The sequence below is a fragment of the Patagioenas fasciata genome, chromosome 2 (genome assembly GCF_037038585.1).
Source record: "Patagioenas fasciata isolate bPatFas1 chromosome 2, bPatFas1.hap1, whole genome shotgun sequence".
Classification (NCBI taxonomy): domain Eukaryota; kingdom Metazoa; phylum Chordata; class Aves; order Columbiformes; family Columbidae; genus Patagioenas; species Patagioenas fasciata.
In genome coordinates this window covers 170135-187348 of record NC_092521.1, presented here as the reverse complement: position 1 = coordinate 187348, position 17214 = coordinate 170135, and the positions used below count along the sequence as shown (strand labels likewise).

Sequence of the window (17214 nt, the reverse complement as noted above, 5' to 3'; positions counted from 1 at the left end):
ACACACGCAGCACTCACTGACAAGTGACACGTGTGCTCTGTGCTCACACACGGCAGCACTCACTGACAAGTGACACGTGTGCTCTGTGCTCACACACGGCAGCACTCACTGACAAGTGACACGTGTGCTCTGTGCTCACACACGCAGCACTCACTGACAAGTGACACGTGTGCTCTGTGCTCACACACGCAGCACTCACTGACAAGTGACACGTGTGCTCTGTGCTCACACACGGCAGCACTCACCGACAAGTGACACGTGTGCTCTGTGCTCACACACGCAGCACTCACTGACAAGTGACACGTGTGCTCTGTGCTCACACACGCAGCACTCACCGACAAGTGACACGTGTGCTCTGTGCTCACACACGCAGCACTCACCGACAAGTGACACGTGTGCTCTGTGCTCACACACGCAGCACTCACTGACAAGTGACACGTGTGCTCTGTGCTCACACACGGCAGCACTCACCGACAAGTGACACGTGTGCTCTGTGCTCACACACGGCAGCACTCACTGACAAGTGACACGTGTGCTCTGTGCTCACACACGCAGCACTCACTGACAAGTGACACGTGTGCTCTGTGCTCACACACCGCAGCACTCACTGACAAGTGACACGTGTGCTCTGTGCTCACACACGCAGCACTCACTGACAAGTGACACGTGTGCTCTGTGCTCACACACGCAGCACTCACCGACAAGTGACACGTGTGCTCTGTGCTCACACACGCAGCACTCACCGACAAGTGACACGTGTGCTCTGTGCTCACACACGCAGCACTCACTGACAAGTGACACGTGTGCTCTGTGCTCACACACGCAGCACTCACCGACAAGTGACACGTGTGCTCTGTGCTCACACACGGCAGCACTCACTGACAAGTGACACGTGTGCTCTGTGCTCACACACGCAGCACTCACCGACAAGTGACACGTGTGCTCTGTGCTCACACACGGCAGCACTCACTGACAAGTGACACGTGTGCTATGTGCTCACACACGCAGCACTCACTGACAAGTGACACGTGTGCTCTGTGCTCACACACGCAGCACTCACTGACAAGTGACACGTGTGCTCTGTGCTCACACACGGCAGCACTCACTGACAAGTGACACGTGTGCTCTGTGCTCACACACCGCAGCACTCACTGACAAGTGACACGTGTGCTCTGTGCTCACACACCGCAGCACTCACTGACAAGTGACACGTGTGCTCTGTGCTCACACACGCAGCACTCACTGACAAGTGACACGTGTGCTCTGTGCTCACACACGCAGCACTCACTGACAAGTGACACGTGTACTCTGTGCTCACACACGCAGCACTCACTGACAAGTGACACGTGTGCTCTGTGCTCACACACGGCAGCACTCACTGACAAGTGACACGTGTGCTCTGTGCTCACACACGCAGCACTCACTGACAAGTGACACGTGTGCTCTGTGCTCACACACGGCAGCACTCACTGACAAGTGACACGTGTGCTCTGTGTTCACACACGCAGCACTCACTGACAAGTGACACGTGTGCTCTGTGCTCACACACGCAGCACTCACTGACAAGTGACACGTGTGCTCTGTGCTCACACACGCAGCACTCACTGACAAGTGACACGTGTGCTCTGTGCTCACACACGGCAGCACTCACTGACAAGTGACACGTGTGCTCTGTGCTCACACACGCAGCACTCACTGACAAGTGACACGTGTGCTCTGTGCTCACACACGCAGCACTCACTGACAAGTGACACGTGTGCTCTGTGCTCACACACGGCAGCACTCACCGACAAGTGACACGTGTGCTCTGTGCTCACACACGCAGCACTCACGGACAAGTGACACGTGTGCTCTGTGCTCACACACGCAGCACTCACTGACAAGTGACACGTGTGCTCTGTGCTCACACACGGCAGCACTCACTGACAAGTGACACGTGTGCTCTGTGCTCACACGCCGCAGCACTCACTGACAAGTGACACGTGTGCTCTGTGCTCACACACGCAGCACTCACTGACAAGTGACACGTGTGCTCTGTGCTCACACACCGCAGCACTCACTGACAAGTGACACGTGTGCTCTGTGCTCACACACGCAGCACTCACTGACAAGTGACACGTGTGCTCTGTGCTCACACACGGCAGCACTCACTGACAAGTGACACGTGTGCTCTGTGCTCACACACGCAGCACTCACTGACAAGTGACACGTGTGCTCTGTGCTCACACACGGCAGTGTGACAGCAGGAATCAAACTGTGCGTGCCAATGAAGGGACTTGTTTCTCAGGAACATTTTGGAGATGCCATGATATGCACGGCTTGACATTCATTGCTTTGTTCTACCCTAATATATGTGCAGTCGTATTATTACATGCATAATTGTTAAACGTCTTTCAGAGACATAAATCCTGAAAGTATCTATGAATTCCCCCCACACATTCCAAGACACGTTAGAACGATTTCTCACCTGAGCATCTGTTCTGTTCCTGAAAGCATCAAAAATCTTCTTAACAGCGACTATTTCTCCTGTCCTGCGGTCAATGGCTTTCCATACAATGCCATAAGCCTAGTGAGACAAAAAGACAGATGAACAGGTTCAGACCTTCCTTGTGGAAGCAGAATGTACTGAAGGAAGATACAATCACCACTAGCTAGAGCAAAGAGAGATTAGGTCAGCGAGCAATACTTGGTAGAGTCAAGGACTAGGAACATCAAGACAGAGTCCGACCAAAGGTCCACAGGCCAAGCATCTTGGCCCCCAAAGCAGCCAGTAACAGATGTGCATGATCATGAAGATCAGCAAGGTGCAGGCCCTGCAGATGGGCCAGGACACCCCTGGTACCCATCCAGCTGGGGTGCAGGGATGGGGAGCAGCCCCAGGAGAAGGACTTGGGGTGCTGGGGATGAAGACCTGGACATGGGCCGGCGATGTGTGCTGGCAGACAGAGCCAAACCGCAGCCTGGGCTGCAGCAGGAGCAGCGTGTCCAGCGCTGGAGGGACGTGACTGTCCCCTCTGCTCTGCTGTGACCCCTGAGCTCTGTGTCCAGCACTGGAGGGACGTGACTGTCCCCTCTGCTCTGCTGTGACCCCTGAGCTCTGTGTCCAGCACTGGAGGGACGTGACTGTCCCCTCTGCTCTGCTGTGACCCCTGAGCTCTGTGTCCAGCACTGGAGGGACGTGACTGTCCCCTCTGCTCTGCTGTGACCCCTGAGCTCTGTGTCCAGCACTGGGGTCCAGCACCAGCCAGACATGGAGCTGCTGGAGCGGGACAGAGCAGGGACACGGGAATGGGCCGAGGCTGAACAGCCCTGGGGAGAAAGGCTGAGACAGCTGGGGGTTCAGCCTGGGGAGAAGCTCCGCGGAGACCTTAGTGCGGCCTTTCAGTAAAGGGGGCTTGTACAGAAGATGGAGAGAGGCTTTTTACCAAGGCCCATAGTGACATATCACAGAATCATAGAATAATTTGAGCTGGAAAAGACCCTTAAGATCATTGAATCCAACTGTAAACCTGACACTGCCAGCTCCACCACTAAACCATGTCCCTAAGCGCCACATCTACGCGTCTTTTAAACACTCCAGGGACGGTGACTCAACCAGTTCCCTGGGCAGCCTGTTCCAGTGCCCCACCGCCCTCTGGGGAAGAAATTGTTCCTAATATCCAATCTAAATCTCCACTGGCACAATCTGAGGCCACTTCCTCTCGTCCTATCACTTGTTAATTGGGAAAAAAGGAAAGAGACCAACAATGTACTATTATAGTACTTATCTGAGCCACTTTATACTCTGTACTTCCTGATGCACAGCAAAGGATCTGAACCCATACCCCAGGACATGCATGTTCTTGGGCAGTCTGCCTCAATGCTGCTGTCTGAGTATTTAAGCATGAACATCACTTAGTATCACATATTTCAAATGTTTTACTTTGGATGAGTATTTCATAGAATCACAGGTGGTTTGGGTTGGAGGGACATTCCCAGCGTCCCAGTCCCCCTGCCATGACAGGGACATCTTCACCAGCTCAGGGTGCTCAGAGCCCGTCCAGCCTGGCCTGGGGTGTCTCAGGGGTGGTTCATCCACCACCTCTATGGGCACCCAGAGATGTTTAAAACAGGTGATTAATCACAGATGTTAATGTTTAAACATTAACTGCATTTCTGGGTGAGAAATGACCCAGTTGTGCAGATAAAAGGAATATCCTAGAATGTGGAAAGTTAAGATTCAAATCTATGTACCCTATAAATAAGAAAACTGCATCTGTACCTCAAGGGAGACTGAGAAATCACCATTGGCAAGAATCACACATCCAGAACAGAGAAAACGCGAGTAGAAGTTCTTGTGCCCTTAACAGACAACAGGGCTTTAATGAAACAAAAACAAAACCAAACCAAGACAAAAAAAGCCACAAACAACAAAAACCCAAACCCAACTCTTTGAGTTGCCTCCCTGTAGAGGAATAGCTTATTTCCTTTACTGCCGCACTTCTCAGCTCTATTCTTTGGGCAGTCCTCACCTGTTTCAGAGACTCCAGCAGTCTTTTAAGTGCTCAGGTAAGTACATCAGCTGTGTACATACAAGATACATCCAGAACTTTCTGCATACAAGAGGCAGAAACACCGATATTTAGGAGACTGGACCTGCTGGAGTCAGGAGCTCAGCCAGTAGTTTTGGTAATGTCAGGGATGCCCAGGTGACGGCCTGCAGCCGCTATTAAAGACTGAATGTGGTGGTAAAACAGCCTCCAAAGAGAACTCTCCAACACTTTGATTCCTCAGATGAAACATTAATGTCATTCTGTTTGAAGAACCCAGCAGTCCGAGATGTAATGTACTGCATTCAGTCAGAGGGAGAAAGCCGATAACAAGTAACAGGATGTCAGAAAACACAAGCAAACACCGGCAAACAGCTGCCAAACAGAACCGCGGACAACCCGGAGGGTTCAGACTCTGCCTGGGGAGAAGGGGCTTAGAAAGCAACGTGGCCTCACCTGCAAAAACACGGAAGTTTAGGTGGAAAAAAATACTCGATGTGGCATAATACTTGAAGCAATGGGGTTATAGTACATGTGAAAGAATTGGGCAAGCACATACAGAATATACTTTGACACTGGGATTAATTTCACTACAAACCAGGTGTACATGCGAGGTCAGTGCTTTGTGTGGCAGTTCTCCTGTAATTCACAGGGAAAAATAAAAAAAAAGATGGGGAATTGAAAGGTATTTTCAGTTTCACATACTACAACGTAACGTTTTCCTCTGAAATTTAATTGTGAAACAACTGTATGAAGTCACAGAAAGTTATCAGGCTATGACTTATGACTTTTTTTCCCTCTATCCAGCATCATAAACATCTCAAAGTGCAGTTTTCCTCCAGCTCTGTAAACTCCCAGACCTCCCGCGGCTCACACAGGCGGCAGCGCCGCCCCCGCCGCCGGGCTGCCCGCGCTCCCCGGGCCCGCCGAGGACTCACCCCCTTGCCCAGCCGCCTCTTGATCTCGTACTTCTGGGAAACCAGCGCCTCCACCTCCGGCTCGATCATGGCGGGCGGGCCCCGGGCAGGCCCCGCACGGCCCCGCACCGCACCGCACGGCCCGGCCCGCCAGGCCCCGCACGGGCCCGCACCGCACGGCCCGGCCCGCCAGGCCCCGCACCGCACCGCACCGCACGGCCCAGCCCGCCAGGCCCCGCACCGCACGGCCCGCCCCGCTAGGCCTCGCGCCCCGTTGGCGTCTGCTGCTATGGAAACGGCCGCGCGGCACGGCGCATGCGCACAGCCTGGTGTGCGGCGGCGTGGAATCGGCCGGTCCGTCCGTCCGTCTGTCCGTCCTTCCTGCCTCTGTTCCGCGCCGGCCGCGCTCGCTGGTGGAGGGGGCGGCGCTGGGGCCCGCGGGGCCGCTCTCCGCTCCCGGCAGCGGCGCAGCGAGAGGTGGAACTTGTCCGGCGCAGCGCGCCCGGTGCCTCCCCCTGAGCAGCTGTAACGCGCGCTGGTGTCGGCGCAGGGTGCCAGACGTGGCTCTCAGCACCCGCTGTCACCCGAGTGCGCTGCGAAAACGAAGAAAATAGCTGCTTTTCTTTTTTAATCTAGCAACTCGTGTTGCTAATGCCCGCAATGCAAACCTTCCCCTGCCAGCCCCGTATTCCATCAGACTCTGACTCCTACAACATCCTTATTGTCCGAGGGAGAAAGTGCAGACTGATGAAGAGTCTGGAGACAGTCTGAAAACCCAGCGTTTGCCACTGGTGCCATGGGGTCCAGCTGGAGGTCCCTCACAACTGGCACCCCGGAGTCAGTTTGGGTATCAGAACTGTTCAGCTTCTTCATTGATCAGCGGGATAGCAGGCTGGAGTGCAGCCTTGGCAAGTTTGCAGATGGTACAGCACACGGAGGAGTGTGGTTAATACAGCAGCTGGTTCTGCTGCTGTTCAGAGGGACCCTGACGGGCTGGAGAACTGGGGCAACAGAAACCCTGTGAACTTATCGCTGGAAAATGCCCAGTCCTGCCCCTGGGGAGGAATAACCCGTGCAGCAGCCAGGCTGGCAGCTACCCCGCTGGAAGACAGCTGGTCAGGAGAGGAGCTGCAGGTCCCGGCGGGCACCAGTGGGCTGTGAGCCGGCAATGCGGGGACAGCCGAGGTGGCAAACACCGCCTGGGGCGGCACGGGGTAGAGCCTTGGCCGCTGCTCGCGGCAATCCTTCCCTTCCACTCGGCGCTGAGACACCGTGTCTGGGCACCTCGTACGGCAGGGGGCTCCCCAGGGCAGGGCGGACATGGGCATACGGGATCGTGTCCGGCCAAGGGAGCATCTGTGGTGCAGGGAGAGGCTGAGAGCTGGCGGTGTTTAGCCTGGAGAAGGCTCAGGGGATCTCACTGATGAGCTTAAAGATCAGATGGAGCAGGAAGAAGATGGAGCCACTGTTTGGAAATTGAAATTCCATTTCAATGTAAGAAAATACTTTTTTTTTTTTTTTACTGTGAGTGTGGCCAAACACTGGAACACACTGCACAGAGAGGCTGTGGAGTCTCTGTTATTGAGGATACTCAAAAGCCATTGAAAGCGGCCATTCAGCGTTTCTTCCAACCTCAGCTAAGCCCTGCTCGGTGTAAAATATCCCTGCATGAATGCTGACGCTTAAGAGCAAGGGTGACCTCTGGTGTCATTGCTGATGAAGTGATCAAAATCCAAAAGTGTTCAACTACAGAGACAGAACTCTTCACCTCTTGCTTCTCAAGAGAAACAGTAGAGTGAGAAAAGAATGAGAAGTAAAAATGTATATTAATATAGTCAGTGAATATATTTTGTTGGTATTTATGATCAAGGGTCAAATACTTCAACTGCTTCTATTATTTAAAGGATTTGGTTGCTTCATATTTATTTTCTCTCCTTTGGAAACTAGCAGAGGGTAAGATAAATCAAAGTCTTTGGCACACAGAAGATTTGGGAAAATAAATGTTGCTGAAATGTTGGCCTACATGGGTTCACACTACGGTGTCAGCAGATGTAGTTTGCAGTGAAAAGTAACATGGAGATTGCCTCACTAAGAATACAAACATCAAAGTCTGATCTCAAAGAGAAAATGTCGTTGTTTATTTTGGGATGTGAAGGGATTGCAGTTTCAGATGTCCTAATACAGATGTAATGAAAGTTAAAGCTGAGGTTACTTTTAAGATCTTTGCCTGGGCTGCATGCTGAGCGTGAGCTGTGTGCATCAATCCCCTCATCGCTGGCAGAACGTTCACTTGTGTGCGCTGGTACCTGACTGACGGCGGCAGCAGCCGGCCGTGCCCTTACATCTACGGGTCTATTGGCAGGAGGGAGGAGTGGAGACGCGGTTTTCGGGTTACTGGGCGCACCTGGAGGAGCGGCGGGGGCCGCGGGGGCCGCGGGAGGCGCTGTTCGCGCCGTGCACCCCGCGCAGCCAGCGGCGCGCCTGGGCCACCCCCTGCAGGTACTGCTGCTCCCGGAGCAGCTGCTCCTGCTGGTCTAGCAGCTCAGCTTTGGTTTCTTTAAGGATTGTTGAATACTGGATGAGGCTGAGCAGTTCCTGGCGCAGACGGCAATTCTCTGCTTTCACCTGTTGGATGTGCTGAATTAGAGACAGTATTGCTGCTTCTTCTGCTCTCTTGGTGAGAAACTGCATCTTCTGTTGAAAGTCCAGCTCGCAGTCAGCCTTGGCCTTCAGAAATCTGCTCTTGATTGTGTGCATTTGGTCTGCATACCATACCTTTGTGACCAACAGTTCCTTCTCCAGCTCTTTAATCCTTTTCCTCTGCTCCAGCTGAAGAGATGGAGCTCTGAAAGGCTGCAGGTCTTCAAGCTCCTTGCTCATAACAGAGTACTTTGTCTCCACATTCGTCAGACGGCTCCTCACCTCCTTCTCTTTTTCCGTATACTGTGAGATTAGCTCCTCTTTCTCCTTCTGGACTTGAGACAGATCAGTGTGATTCTGATCATTTAATGTTATTATCATGTTCTGGCACTTTTGGCTGTGTTTTGTTATGTAGGAGAGATAAGCGTTGCTCTCTTCCTCATTCTGTTTGGCCTCCTTTTCTAGGAATTTATTTTCCTGGAGGAAATGCTCCACTGTTCCCATGTATGCATTCACATGGTCAGTGAGAGTCTTGTATTCCTTCTGCAGGTACAATTTCCTCTCACTGACAAGTGCTTCCATGTCACTTATTTCTTGGGATACATCTCCATTCTTGGTTGTTACTCCTTGCTTGTTTTTCCCAGCACTCGTGTCTTGTTTCATCGACTTGGTCTTGGCTGCCATATTCCACACTGAAGGTGTCAAGCTCTGCCAAACTGTAACAGAATGAAAAACCACAAATTCTAAGTGAGCATTTGTGACCGCTGCTTTTTCCCCATCGTGCCCTCCTATGTTCTTATGTTTTCGACTGCTTATTCTGGCAGCTGAAATATTTGACCTAAAACTTCCCGTGTCTGGCCCAAGTCTTGAGTTGAAGCACATGTGCACATATGTGTATCTGCATTTTTACTTTCCGAGATAACTGAGTAGTAGTTCTGCTAATCTAAAAATACACACATTTTTAATATTTCTCTTTTGTCATATAACCTTGTTTCTGTAGCTCAGAGTATGTAGTCAAGTGCCACTGGTGAATTATTACGGCTGTGCATTGTGTACTGTCTCTCTGTAGGCTGTAGATCTTGTCCATAAAGCAGGTAAGCATGGAAGTGCTAATGGAGACACGCCTGACACTAAAAAGTCCATACAGCACATTCCACTATGTGAGTGCTGAGCCACCACGCTGCACTGGAAGCCAGCCGTAGGAAATATTAGCAGTATACCTTAAGCCCCGTCCATCAAAGTTAGATTCCTGTATTTGTATTCATATTTGAAGAAAGAGCTGCATCCTTTTCCTGGATTGAGAAAGTTAAGTCAGCGTGGTCCTACAAAACAAGAGCAGAAAAGGAAATATTGCAACCACCTTTAACCCAGGGCTTCAATGATCAGTCGAGGGATTTACTTTGTGCAGTGAGCACCTTTGTATCCTTCAACTGCCTGGGCCAACATGAACCGGTACCTGCTGGGACATAATCTTTACTGCAGTGTCACCTGAGATATGACACAGGAAACTAAATATTTAGGAACACAGAGAAAGTGAAAGAATGATGATAAAGGGGATAATGGCTGAAGAAACATCCCCCTTGATGTGGCTGTGGAATGTGTGCCGTGGATTTGATGGGATGTGGGAAGCGCCACGCACGTGTGATCCTCCCAATGCCCACGGCCGCGATTCCTCCTCTGGAGATGGCGGGTGGGGGACACAGCACTGCGGGTGGGGGACACGCACCGAGCGCTGCGGGTGGGGGACACAGCACTGCGGGTGGGGGACACAGCACTGGGGGTGGGGGACACGCACCGAGCACTGCGGGTGGGGGACACAGCACTGCGAGTGGGGGACACGCACTGAGCACTGCGGGTGGGGGACACAGCACTGTGGGTGGGGGACACAGCACTGCGGGTGGGGGACACGCACCGAGCGCTGCGGGTGGGGGACACAGCACTGGGGGTGGGGGACACAGCACTGCGGGTGGGGGACACGCACCGAGCGCTGCGGGTGGGGGACACAGCACTGCGGGTGGGGGACACAGCACTGCGAGTGGGGGACACGCACCGAGCGCTGAGGGTGGGGGACACAGCACTGCGGGTGGGGGACACGCACCGAGCGCTGAGGGTGGGGGACACAGCACTGCGGGTGGGGGACACAGCACTGCGGGTGGGGGACGCGCACCGAGCGCTGCGGGTGGGGGACACAGCACTGGGGGTGGGGGACACGCACCGAGCGCTGCGGGTGGACCGCGACGCGTCTGCTGAGACCGCCCGGGTTACCCATATGAGTTCCGTCCTCTGGGCTGGTTTATCTGTGTTATGTGCTGGTTTTGTTAAAGGTGAGAGACCTGAAATTTGCTTTGGTGTTTTGGCAGATTGAGGCAAAATGTTTTACTCTATGGTGAGAAAGATGTCGTGGCTCTATGGGAGCACACTGGTATCCAAGCCAATGCCTTGGTTTTCTGTGCTGTTAGAAGTTGTTCTCTCGGGGTCCTCTGTTGCTGCAGAGATGACGGTGCTTTAGTAAGAACAGCTAATTAAGGCAGAATGAGAGGGTTCTGTCCAGGTGTAGGCACCTGACTGGAAAGCTGGTCACAGAGGATTCCCTTGGATCTATCCACACTATGCCTACAATCCTATATTAAGATTTTACTATTTTTTAAAGAAGCCATTTCAGAAGAGGATCCAAGATTTTTTAACATGCAACATTATGTTTTAAAACTGCTGAGACACCTGCAACATAAGAGGCACAAAGCCCACAACAGATTCTGAAGAAACTACATCAGTATTACCGATTCTTGTAGACGTAATCGGAAACTAAAGGGGTGAATTTGCATGCTGAATTTCTAAACTGCTTGTTCAAAAGAGGAACAGTGCGATCAAGGGTTTAGAACTGGAGAGAAGTTTGATAAGTCTAACAGTTTTAACGAACATTGATAACTAAAACGTACTGTATCCTAATACAACTGGTGACCCTTTTGAAAGAAAATATTCTAAATTCAAGTAGATAGGTGAACAAACTAGAATAAATATACTAAAATCGCCTGTCGCAGTAATCGCAGAACAGGTTCCAAGCCGGGAGTGTGGTAGCTGCATCACCAGTGGGGTGGGTACGAGGAGACCAGAATCTGCACAGAAACCAGTGCAGCCGTGCCCGGGAGACGGACGCGCGGAGCTGCGCGGGTGTCACGACAGAGGCAGCAGAACCGCGTTAACAGGAAGTGTGCGGTTTTGAGGGAAAGGGAAATGCAGAGCTGGGGAAAACAGGCCTTGCTAAAGCTGGTACTATATGAAATGTGGTGTTCTTAAAACAAAACCAAACCAAAACAAAAACAGGAGCTGACCTTTCTGGCTCCTGTGGTCTTCACAGATGTTCCAAAGAGCTGCTTCTGCTTCACTGTTCCCTGCTGATGGGGCAGCGTTTGCTGCAGCTGAGCTGGGGTCAGGATGGCGTTTGGTGGAGCCGGGCTGTGGTCAGGATGGCGTTTGCCGGAGCCGGGCTGTGGTTGGGGCAGCGTTTGCTGGAGCCGGGCTGGGGTCAGGATGGCGTTTGGTGGAGCCGGGCTGGGGTCGGGGCAGCGTTTGCTGTAGCGGGGCTGTGGTCGGGGCAGAGTTTGCTGGAGCCGGGCTGGGGTCAGGATGGCGTTTGCCGGAGCCGGGCTGGGGTCAGGATGGCGTTTGCTGTAGCGGGGCTGTGGTCGGGGCAGCGTTTGCTGGAGCCGGGCTGGGGTCGGGGCAGCGTTTGCTGGAGCAGGGCTGTGGTGCGGAGGAGGGTGGTGTTTGTGGTGTCCATGGTGATGAGACAGCGGAGTCACAAGAGCAGCTCTGCGGGACTCTCGGGGCCGTTCCCGTTCCCTGCGGTTCTGAGCCCAGACTGTGATGTGCTGTGTTACTTTTGGCGTCAGTTCAGCAGAAACACAATGGCAGTTTGTGCTGATAAGAATATGATTTATAGTGGCCACTGTATTACTAGGGAAACAGCCTCAGCTACCTAATAAGATGTGCTGAAGGAAAAGGTATGACTTAAGACAGGGTCCTCCTGGAAAATTAGGTGCCAGTATCTACTCAAGCGTTTCTGGTCCATATAGCTGGGTTTTCTTTCCAAGAGGGTGGCGAGCAGTCCAAGTTAGGAAGGGGGGTGTGTGTGTATGGGAATGTTTGCAACATTTGAAAGGCAGATGCTAGAAAGGATTTTTGCAAATGCAGTCCTTATTTATGGAGGGGTATCTTGTTTTGGAAAGGAAATGAGTAGTTTGGGAGGCACTTCCTGCATTTTATAGGGAAAATTAGCTGATCCTCATACATGAGAAATTTTGTTTCTGTAGATGTATAAATTTGTATAAATTGGGCATCTCTGTGTCATCGGGTGTGGAATTTCACTGGTTTAATTATTCATCTAACCTGGCTATTTGTGTGGGAAGTTATGAAATGGAAGAAATGGAAGAAATGAAATTATGAAACTTTATCCCAGCAAACTGGGATAAAAAGAGGGGAAAGGTCTGGTGGGGGAGGGAACTGGGCAGACTGGTGACACTGGAAGGGATTTTTTCCCCCTTGCAGGCACTGCGTTGAGGTGGAAAATCCCCGTTTCCCAGCACACTGGGGAAAATGTCCCAAACGGGACAAACCTCCCCAAAACCAGAGGATTAAAAGCCACGACACCGTCCCTCCCCTCCACCCCACCCCCCCGCCGGACCCCGTTTGCGCTGGAGCTGTATTTTGGGGCAAAATACGCCCACATCAGTGTCCTTTCGGTATAACGAGCTGGTGATTAAAAAAGAGCCTTCAGAGCCCACAGACACCCTCCAATTTTTTACCCGCATAACTGCAAACCCACCCCCAACTCCGCCTTTCTCCCCTTCAAATGCACCGCAGGGAGGAGCGGGGGAGGCTGGGGGGTCCCGGCCTCCGAGGAGAACCGCAGTCCTCACTCAGGTCCGCACTCTGCGCGGCTTGCACCCGTTTGGCCGGCTGCACAGTCCTCAATCAGGTCCGCCGCTGGGAACATTGGTGGGGGCTGTGTGGGAAGGAGCAGCCAATAGGACGCGGCGGTGGGGGGGAAGCAGCCAATCAGAGCGCTCTAGGCGCTTAAAGGAGGCGAGGCAGGGGGTTGGCAGGAACAGCAGAGATGGCGCGGGTGAAGCAGGTGGCCGGTAAGAGGCGCTCTGGAAAGGCTCCTTCTGTAGCGCTGATTCCCCCCAAAACCCGCCTGCGTTGTCCCCGCTCACCAGGGCTGTGGAAGAAGCTCCGTTGCTTGCAGAAAAAGCCTCTTAAATTACTTCCGGCAGCCTTTTGTCACGGGCTGGTGCAGCTGTTCTCCGACACCTGGAAGGGCTTTCAGGTCCATGGGGCAGCTGTGGTGGCTCTGCAGGAGGGGTGCGAGGCGCATCTGCTGGTTCTGTTGGAGGAATGGAGGCTCTGCGCCCTCCATGCTAAGCGATCCACCATCCAAACCCCTGATGTGAATCTCGTACGGTGTCTTCAAATGAGAAGAAACTGAATTTCCACCCCAGCTCTGGAGAGCTGGCTCTGGGCCTGCTGAGCTACGCAGAAAGGTGGTTTTTGTTGTTTAGGTTGTATTTTTTTTGCCTGGACTTTCAAATTAAACCTTTATCAAGCTTTTTCAGAGGAAAATCAGAAGAAACAGAACGTTAGGAACTTCTTTGTTGAAGCAGGGTGCTGCGACGAAGCACTTTGATTTACACTCGGGGACTCACTGGACCTTGTGCTGTAATGAGCTCTTGAGTTTTGAGGGTGATTTCACTCATGATCCGCCTCACTGTGAGTCAAGTGGGAAAACGACTCATTCCACAAGCAAGCCAGGCTGTAATTTGGGTTTAGTGGCAATCTGCGAGTTTGTCAGGGACTTTGTTTAAAATTAGGGCCCTGAAGATTAAAGCAGCTGCCCTTTCTGTTGCTTCTTGCTGGTGGTTTCTCCTTTTCCTCAGGCTGATGCCACAAGTGTTTGCGGACAAGAGGAAGCGAGTCTGGCAGCAGAGCCAGCAGGGTTTGGGCTCCAGAAGACACAGACCTGCCTGGTAACAATGCTTTATTGTGCGGTTTAACCCTAATAACGACTTTCTGCTGACTCGATGTGCTGGTTTTATTTTTCTACCTTTGGTCACTTGTAGGTGGTGAAATGGGGGAGAAAATCCCACCTGTGGCCCATCTCCCCACTTGCATCCTGGCATTGATCACAAAACCATGGAGGGGTCGCAGCCCAAGCAATCCCAGTAGGCGCAAGAAGTGATTTTGTCCCATTTTCCCCCAATATCTTTGCAAATCTTAAGCAGTGACTTGCAAACCCTTCCTACGAGATGCCCACCAGCAGCAGCAAACACCCCCCCCCTTTTTTTTTTTCCCTCAAATTGAGTGGGTTTGGGTTTTTTTTTGTTTGTTTTTTTGTTTGGTTGGGGGGGGGGGAGGGCTGTGTTCTCCCTGTTTTTCTGAATCTTGTTTCTGTTGATAAACAGCCAGTGAAACAAATTTCCCAGTTCTCCTATTGGAAGTATTTTCTTGTGGAGAAACACAGTGTGATGGGGAGGGGAAAAACGAGCAAAAAACACTAAATTGGCAAAAAAATAGCCCTCAAGTGCAGCCCCCCTCCCCAGCATTCAAAATCCTGCTCTGCTCTGGGTCTGTGTGGAATTTTCTCTCCTTTCAATTTTTTTCCCTCTTCGAAGAAAAATAATTAAATGTGTGAAAAAATGTGCATTCAAGGTGAGTTTTGCTTTGGAAGAGGGATCTGGGATGAGCACTGCAAAGCTGTGGTGGAAAACAAGATATTCCATTGGGTTTTTCCCATTTCAAGGCAGAGCTGCAAAAATGGCATTGAAGGGGAATTTTCAGTCTATGAAAACCTGGTGAGGAACAAGAGGATGAAATTTGATTCATTTTGCTAAAAATTAAAAGGGAAAGCAAACGGGGCTGCAGTGGGAGGATTAGGGCTGGTGTCTGAGTGGGGCTTTGGTGGAAGAGTCTGGTTTTGAAGGGCTCAGGGTGGGGTTTTGTGTGATTTAGGGGCACAGGGTGAGCAGAGCTGGCCCCTCGCCCACCCAGAGGAGCAGCCAGCGTCGTTCCCGGTGGAGGGAGCTGGGGGAAGGTGAAGATTTTGGCCTTGCTGTCGACACTGTTGAAATCCACCTGCCCATTGGCACAGTCTAAGTCCACCTCGAGGTGTTGGGGCACGTGGCTGTGGGGCAGAGATGTGGGGCTGGGACAGGTGGGTACCTGAAGCTGCTCCAACCACTGGCCCACAGCCCAAGCCCCTCGTTCAGGGCTGAGACTGAAGTGAACTTTATGGAACACGAATTCTGGGCTGCACCCAGCAGGCACCGGGACAAACCTCCGTGGCCCAGCAGTGCCAGCCCCGGTGAAGCTGTGCGGCTCCAAAACGCAACAGAGAGACTCAAAATGTTTGGTTCCTGGGGGTTTCCCGGTGTCCCACAGTCCAACCGTCTTCTGACACCAGGATTTGGGGGTGAGCTGCGGCTGGGCCCAGTATTAGTGGGGTTTGGTGCACCTGGGTGTCAGCCCTGGGTGTTGCACTGGAGCAGCAGCTCCAAATCTTGCTCCTAGTTATCAGCTCTAAATGTTGTACTGGAGCATCAGTCCTGGATGCTGCACCCAATTATTAGATCTAAATCCTGCACCAAAGCATCAGCCAGGGATTTGCAATGGAGCACCAGCTCCAAATATTGCACCTGAGCTTCAACCCTGGGCTTTGCGCTGTGTTACCAGCTCCCAAAGTTGCACGTGATTGTCAGCTGTAAATATTGCATCGGAGCATCAGCCCTGAGTGTGGTACCTGGATGTCGCACTGAAGCACCAGCCTTGCATGTTGTGCCTGATTATCAGCTCTGAATGTTGCGCTGGAGCATCAACTCCAGATTTTGCAGCTCAAAATGCTGAATCTGGGCATCAGCCACAGGCAATTAACCCGAACCTTGGCCCTGAAGCCCAATTCACCTCTCTGGTGTCCCCCCAAGTCTTTCTCCAGCAAGAACCTCAAGATGTCTGGAAAGAGGAGCCCAGAGGTTTGTCCCCCTGGGGCTGCCCTATGTCCCCCCCACTCCCCATTGCATGGAGAGGGTGAAGCTGCAAGAGGGGGGGGACTCAAACTACTTCCACAGCTAATTAATGTCGTAATTAACAGCCAGCAGCCCTCTGCATCTGCATCTGCTATAAAGGGGCTGAATTCCTGTTGTTTTTTGTGTGATGTGGGGTTGGTTTTAAACTAAAGGGGCATGAATGATGCTTGGACCTACCAGCCAACCCTGGGGTGTCTCTGCCCTTCCCAAACCCCACAACAGATTCCCATTTCAGCTCTAGCTTTTAACGGATGTATTGTACTTCAGGCTGACCTGTTTACCTGGGATCCTCTGTTAGCTCAGCTGCTCTCCTGTCCCTTACTCTGACAGAATTCCTCTACTTTCTTCTGCACTAGTTGTTTAATGTGGTTTTCAGATGAGCTGTTGTGAGCGCCTGATGCTGAGCAGACCCCCAGCGCAGGAGGGGGATCGTGGCGGAGCAGAGCTTGAGCAAGGGACGCGGCACCATCCTCTGTCCCCCCCGTGGAGCAGCTGCCGGTCTGTGGGACGGGGGCTGGGGGGGCTGCAACCATTTGGGGCACTGCCCCCCCTTTATATTCCAAGGGGAGCCCCCCCTTCTGGGGGCTGTGGTATGTACTTATGCAAATGGCACTATTAAAGTAATGAGCTGCCATTTGGGGCTGCTTCCCTTGTTTCCTGCCTTTCTGCAGTGAATACATATGGGAGGTTGTGGGGGTCTGCAGGGTGTGATGTGGTCATTTGGGGCACTCTAGTGTGACTGGGGGTGACGATGCAGGGGGGGGAGCAGGTGACTGGGGCATGTGGGAGTCACAAAGGCAGCACCCTGAAAAAGGGGGGGTCACAGTCCAAAGACACCTGAAAAAACATGGGGGAGGATAAAAAGATATCATAACCTGTAAATATGAGACATCCAAATAGAGAAAAATCTCATTTGCGTTTAGTATTAAAAATGGTATCATTTGCATAGAAAATGGTTTTAAAATAAAAACCTTTATCTGCCATATTACATAAAGGGCTTTAGAATATATAAAAAATGCAATGTAGGGTTTTAAAATACAATCATAACTCATC

At 52.0% G+C, this 17214-nt stretch overlaps 2 protein-coding genes across 3 annotated transcripts in view; both read right to left on the bottom strand.

Moving 5' to 3' along the window:
• The window catches only part of MAPK15 (mitogen-activated protein kinase 15), a 34200-nt gene extending 28309 nt beyond the window's left edge, over nucleotides 1–5891 (bottom strand). The window contains exons 1-2 of one of the 2 annotated variants that reach the window (XR_011737320.1): nucleotides 5468–5891; nucleotides 2468–2566 (exon numbers count right to left, since the gene is read on the bottom strand). Coding sequence is in view for 1 of the 2 variants with exons in the window: in XM_065831296.2 (XP_065687368.1) it covers nucleotides 2468–2566; nucleotides 5468–5536 (168 nt within the window). In the remaining variant the exon portion in view is untranslated. The remainder of the gene's footprint in view (nucleotides 1–2467; nucleotides 2567–5467) is intronic. The other variant, XM_065831296.2, reaches the window with a different exon arrangement.
• A 1616-nt stretch (nucleotides 5892–7507) lies between these two features.
• CCDC166 (coiled-coil domain containing 166) lies at nucleotides 7508–9379 on the bottom strand. Its single transcript, XM_065830552.2, has 2 exons — nucleotides 9307–9379; nucleotides 7508–8802 (listed from the first exon to the last, which is right to left on the bottom strand). The coding sequence occupies exon 2, from the start codon at nucleotides 8768–8770 to the stop codon at nucleotides 7838–7840; it is 933 nt and encodes a 310-aa protein (XP_065686624.2). The 5' UTR covers nucleotides 8771–8802; nucleotides 9307–9379; the 3' UTR covers nucleotides 7508–7837.
• Between the last annotated feature and the right edge of the window lie 7835 nt (nucleotides 9380–17214).

Excerpts from the sequence above, each read along its gene's own strand:
- CCDC166 (XM_065830552.2), bottom strand. The coding sequence starts at position 8,770 with ATGGCAGCCAAGACCAAGTCGATGAAACAAGACACGAGTGCTGGGAAA.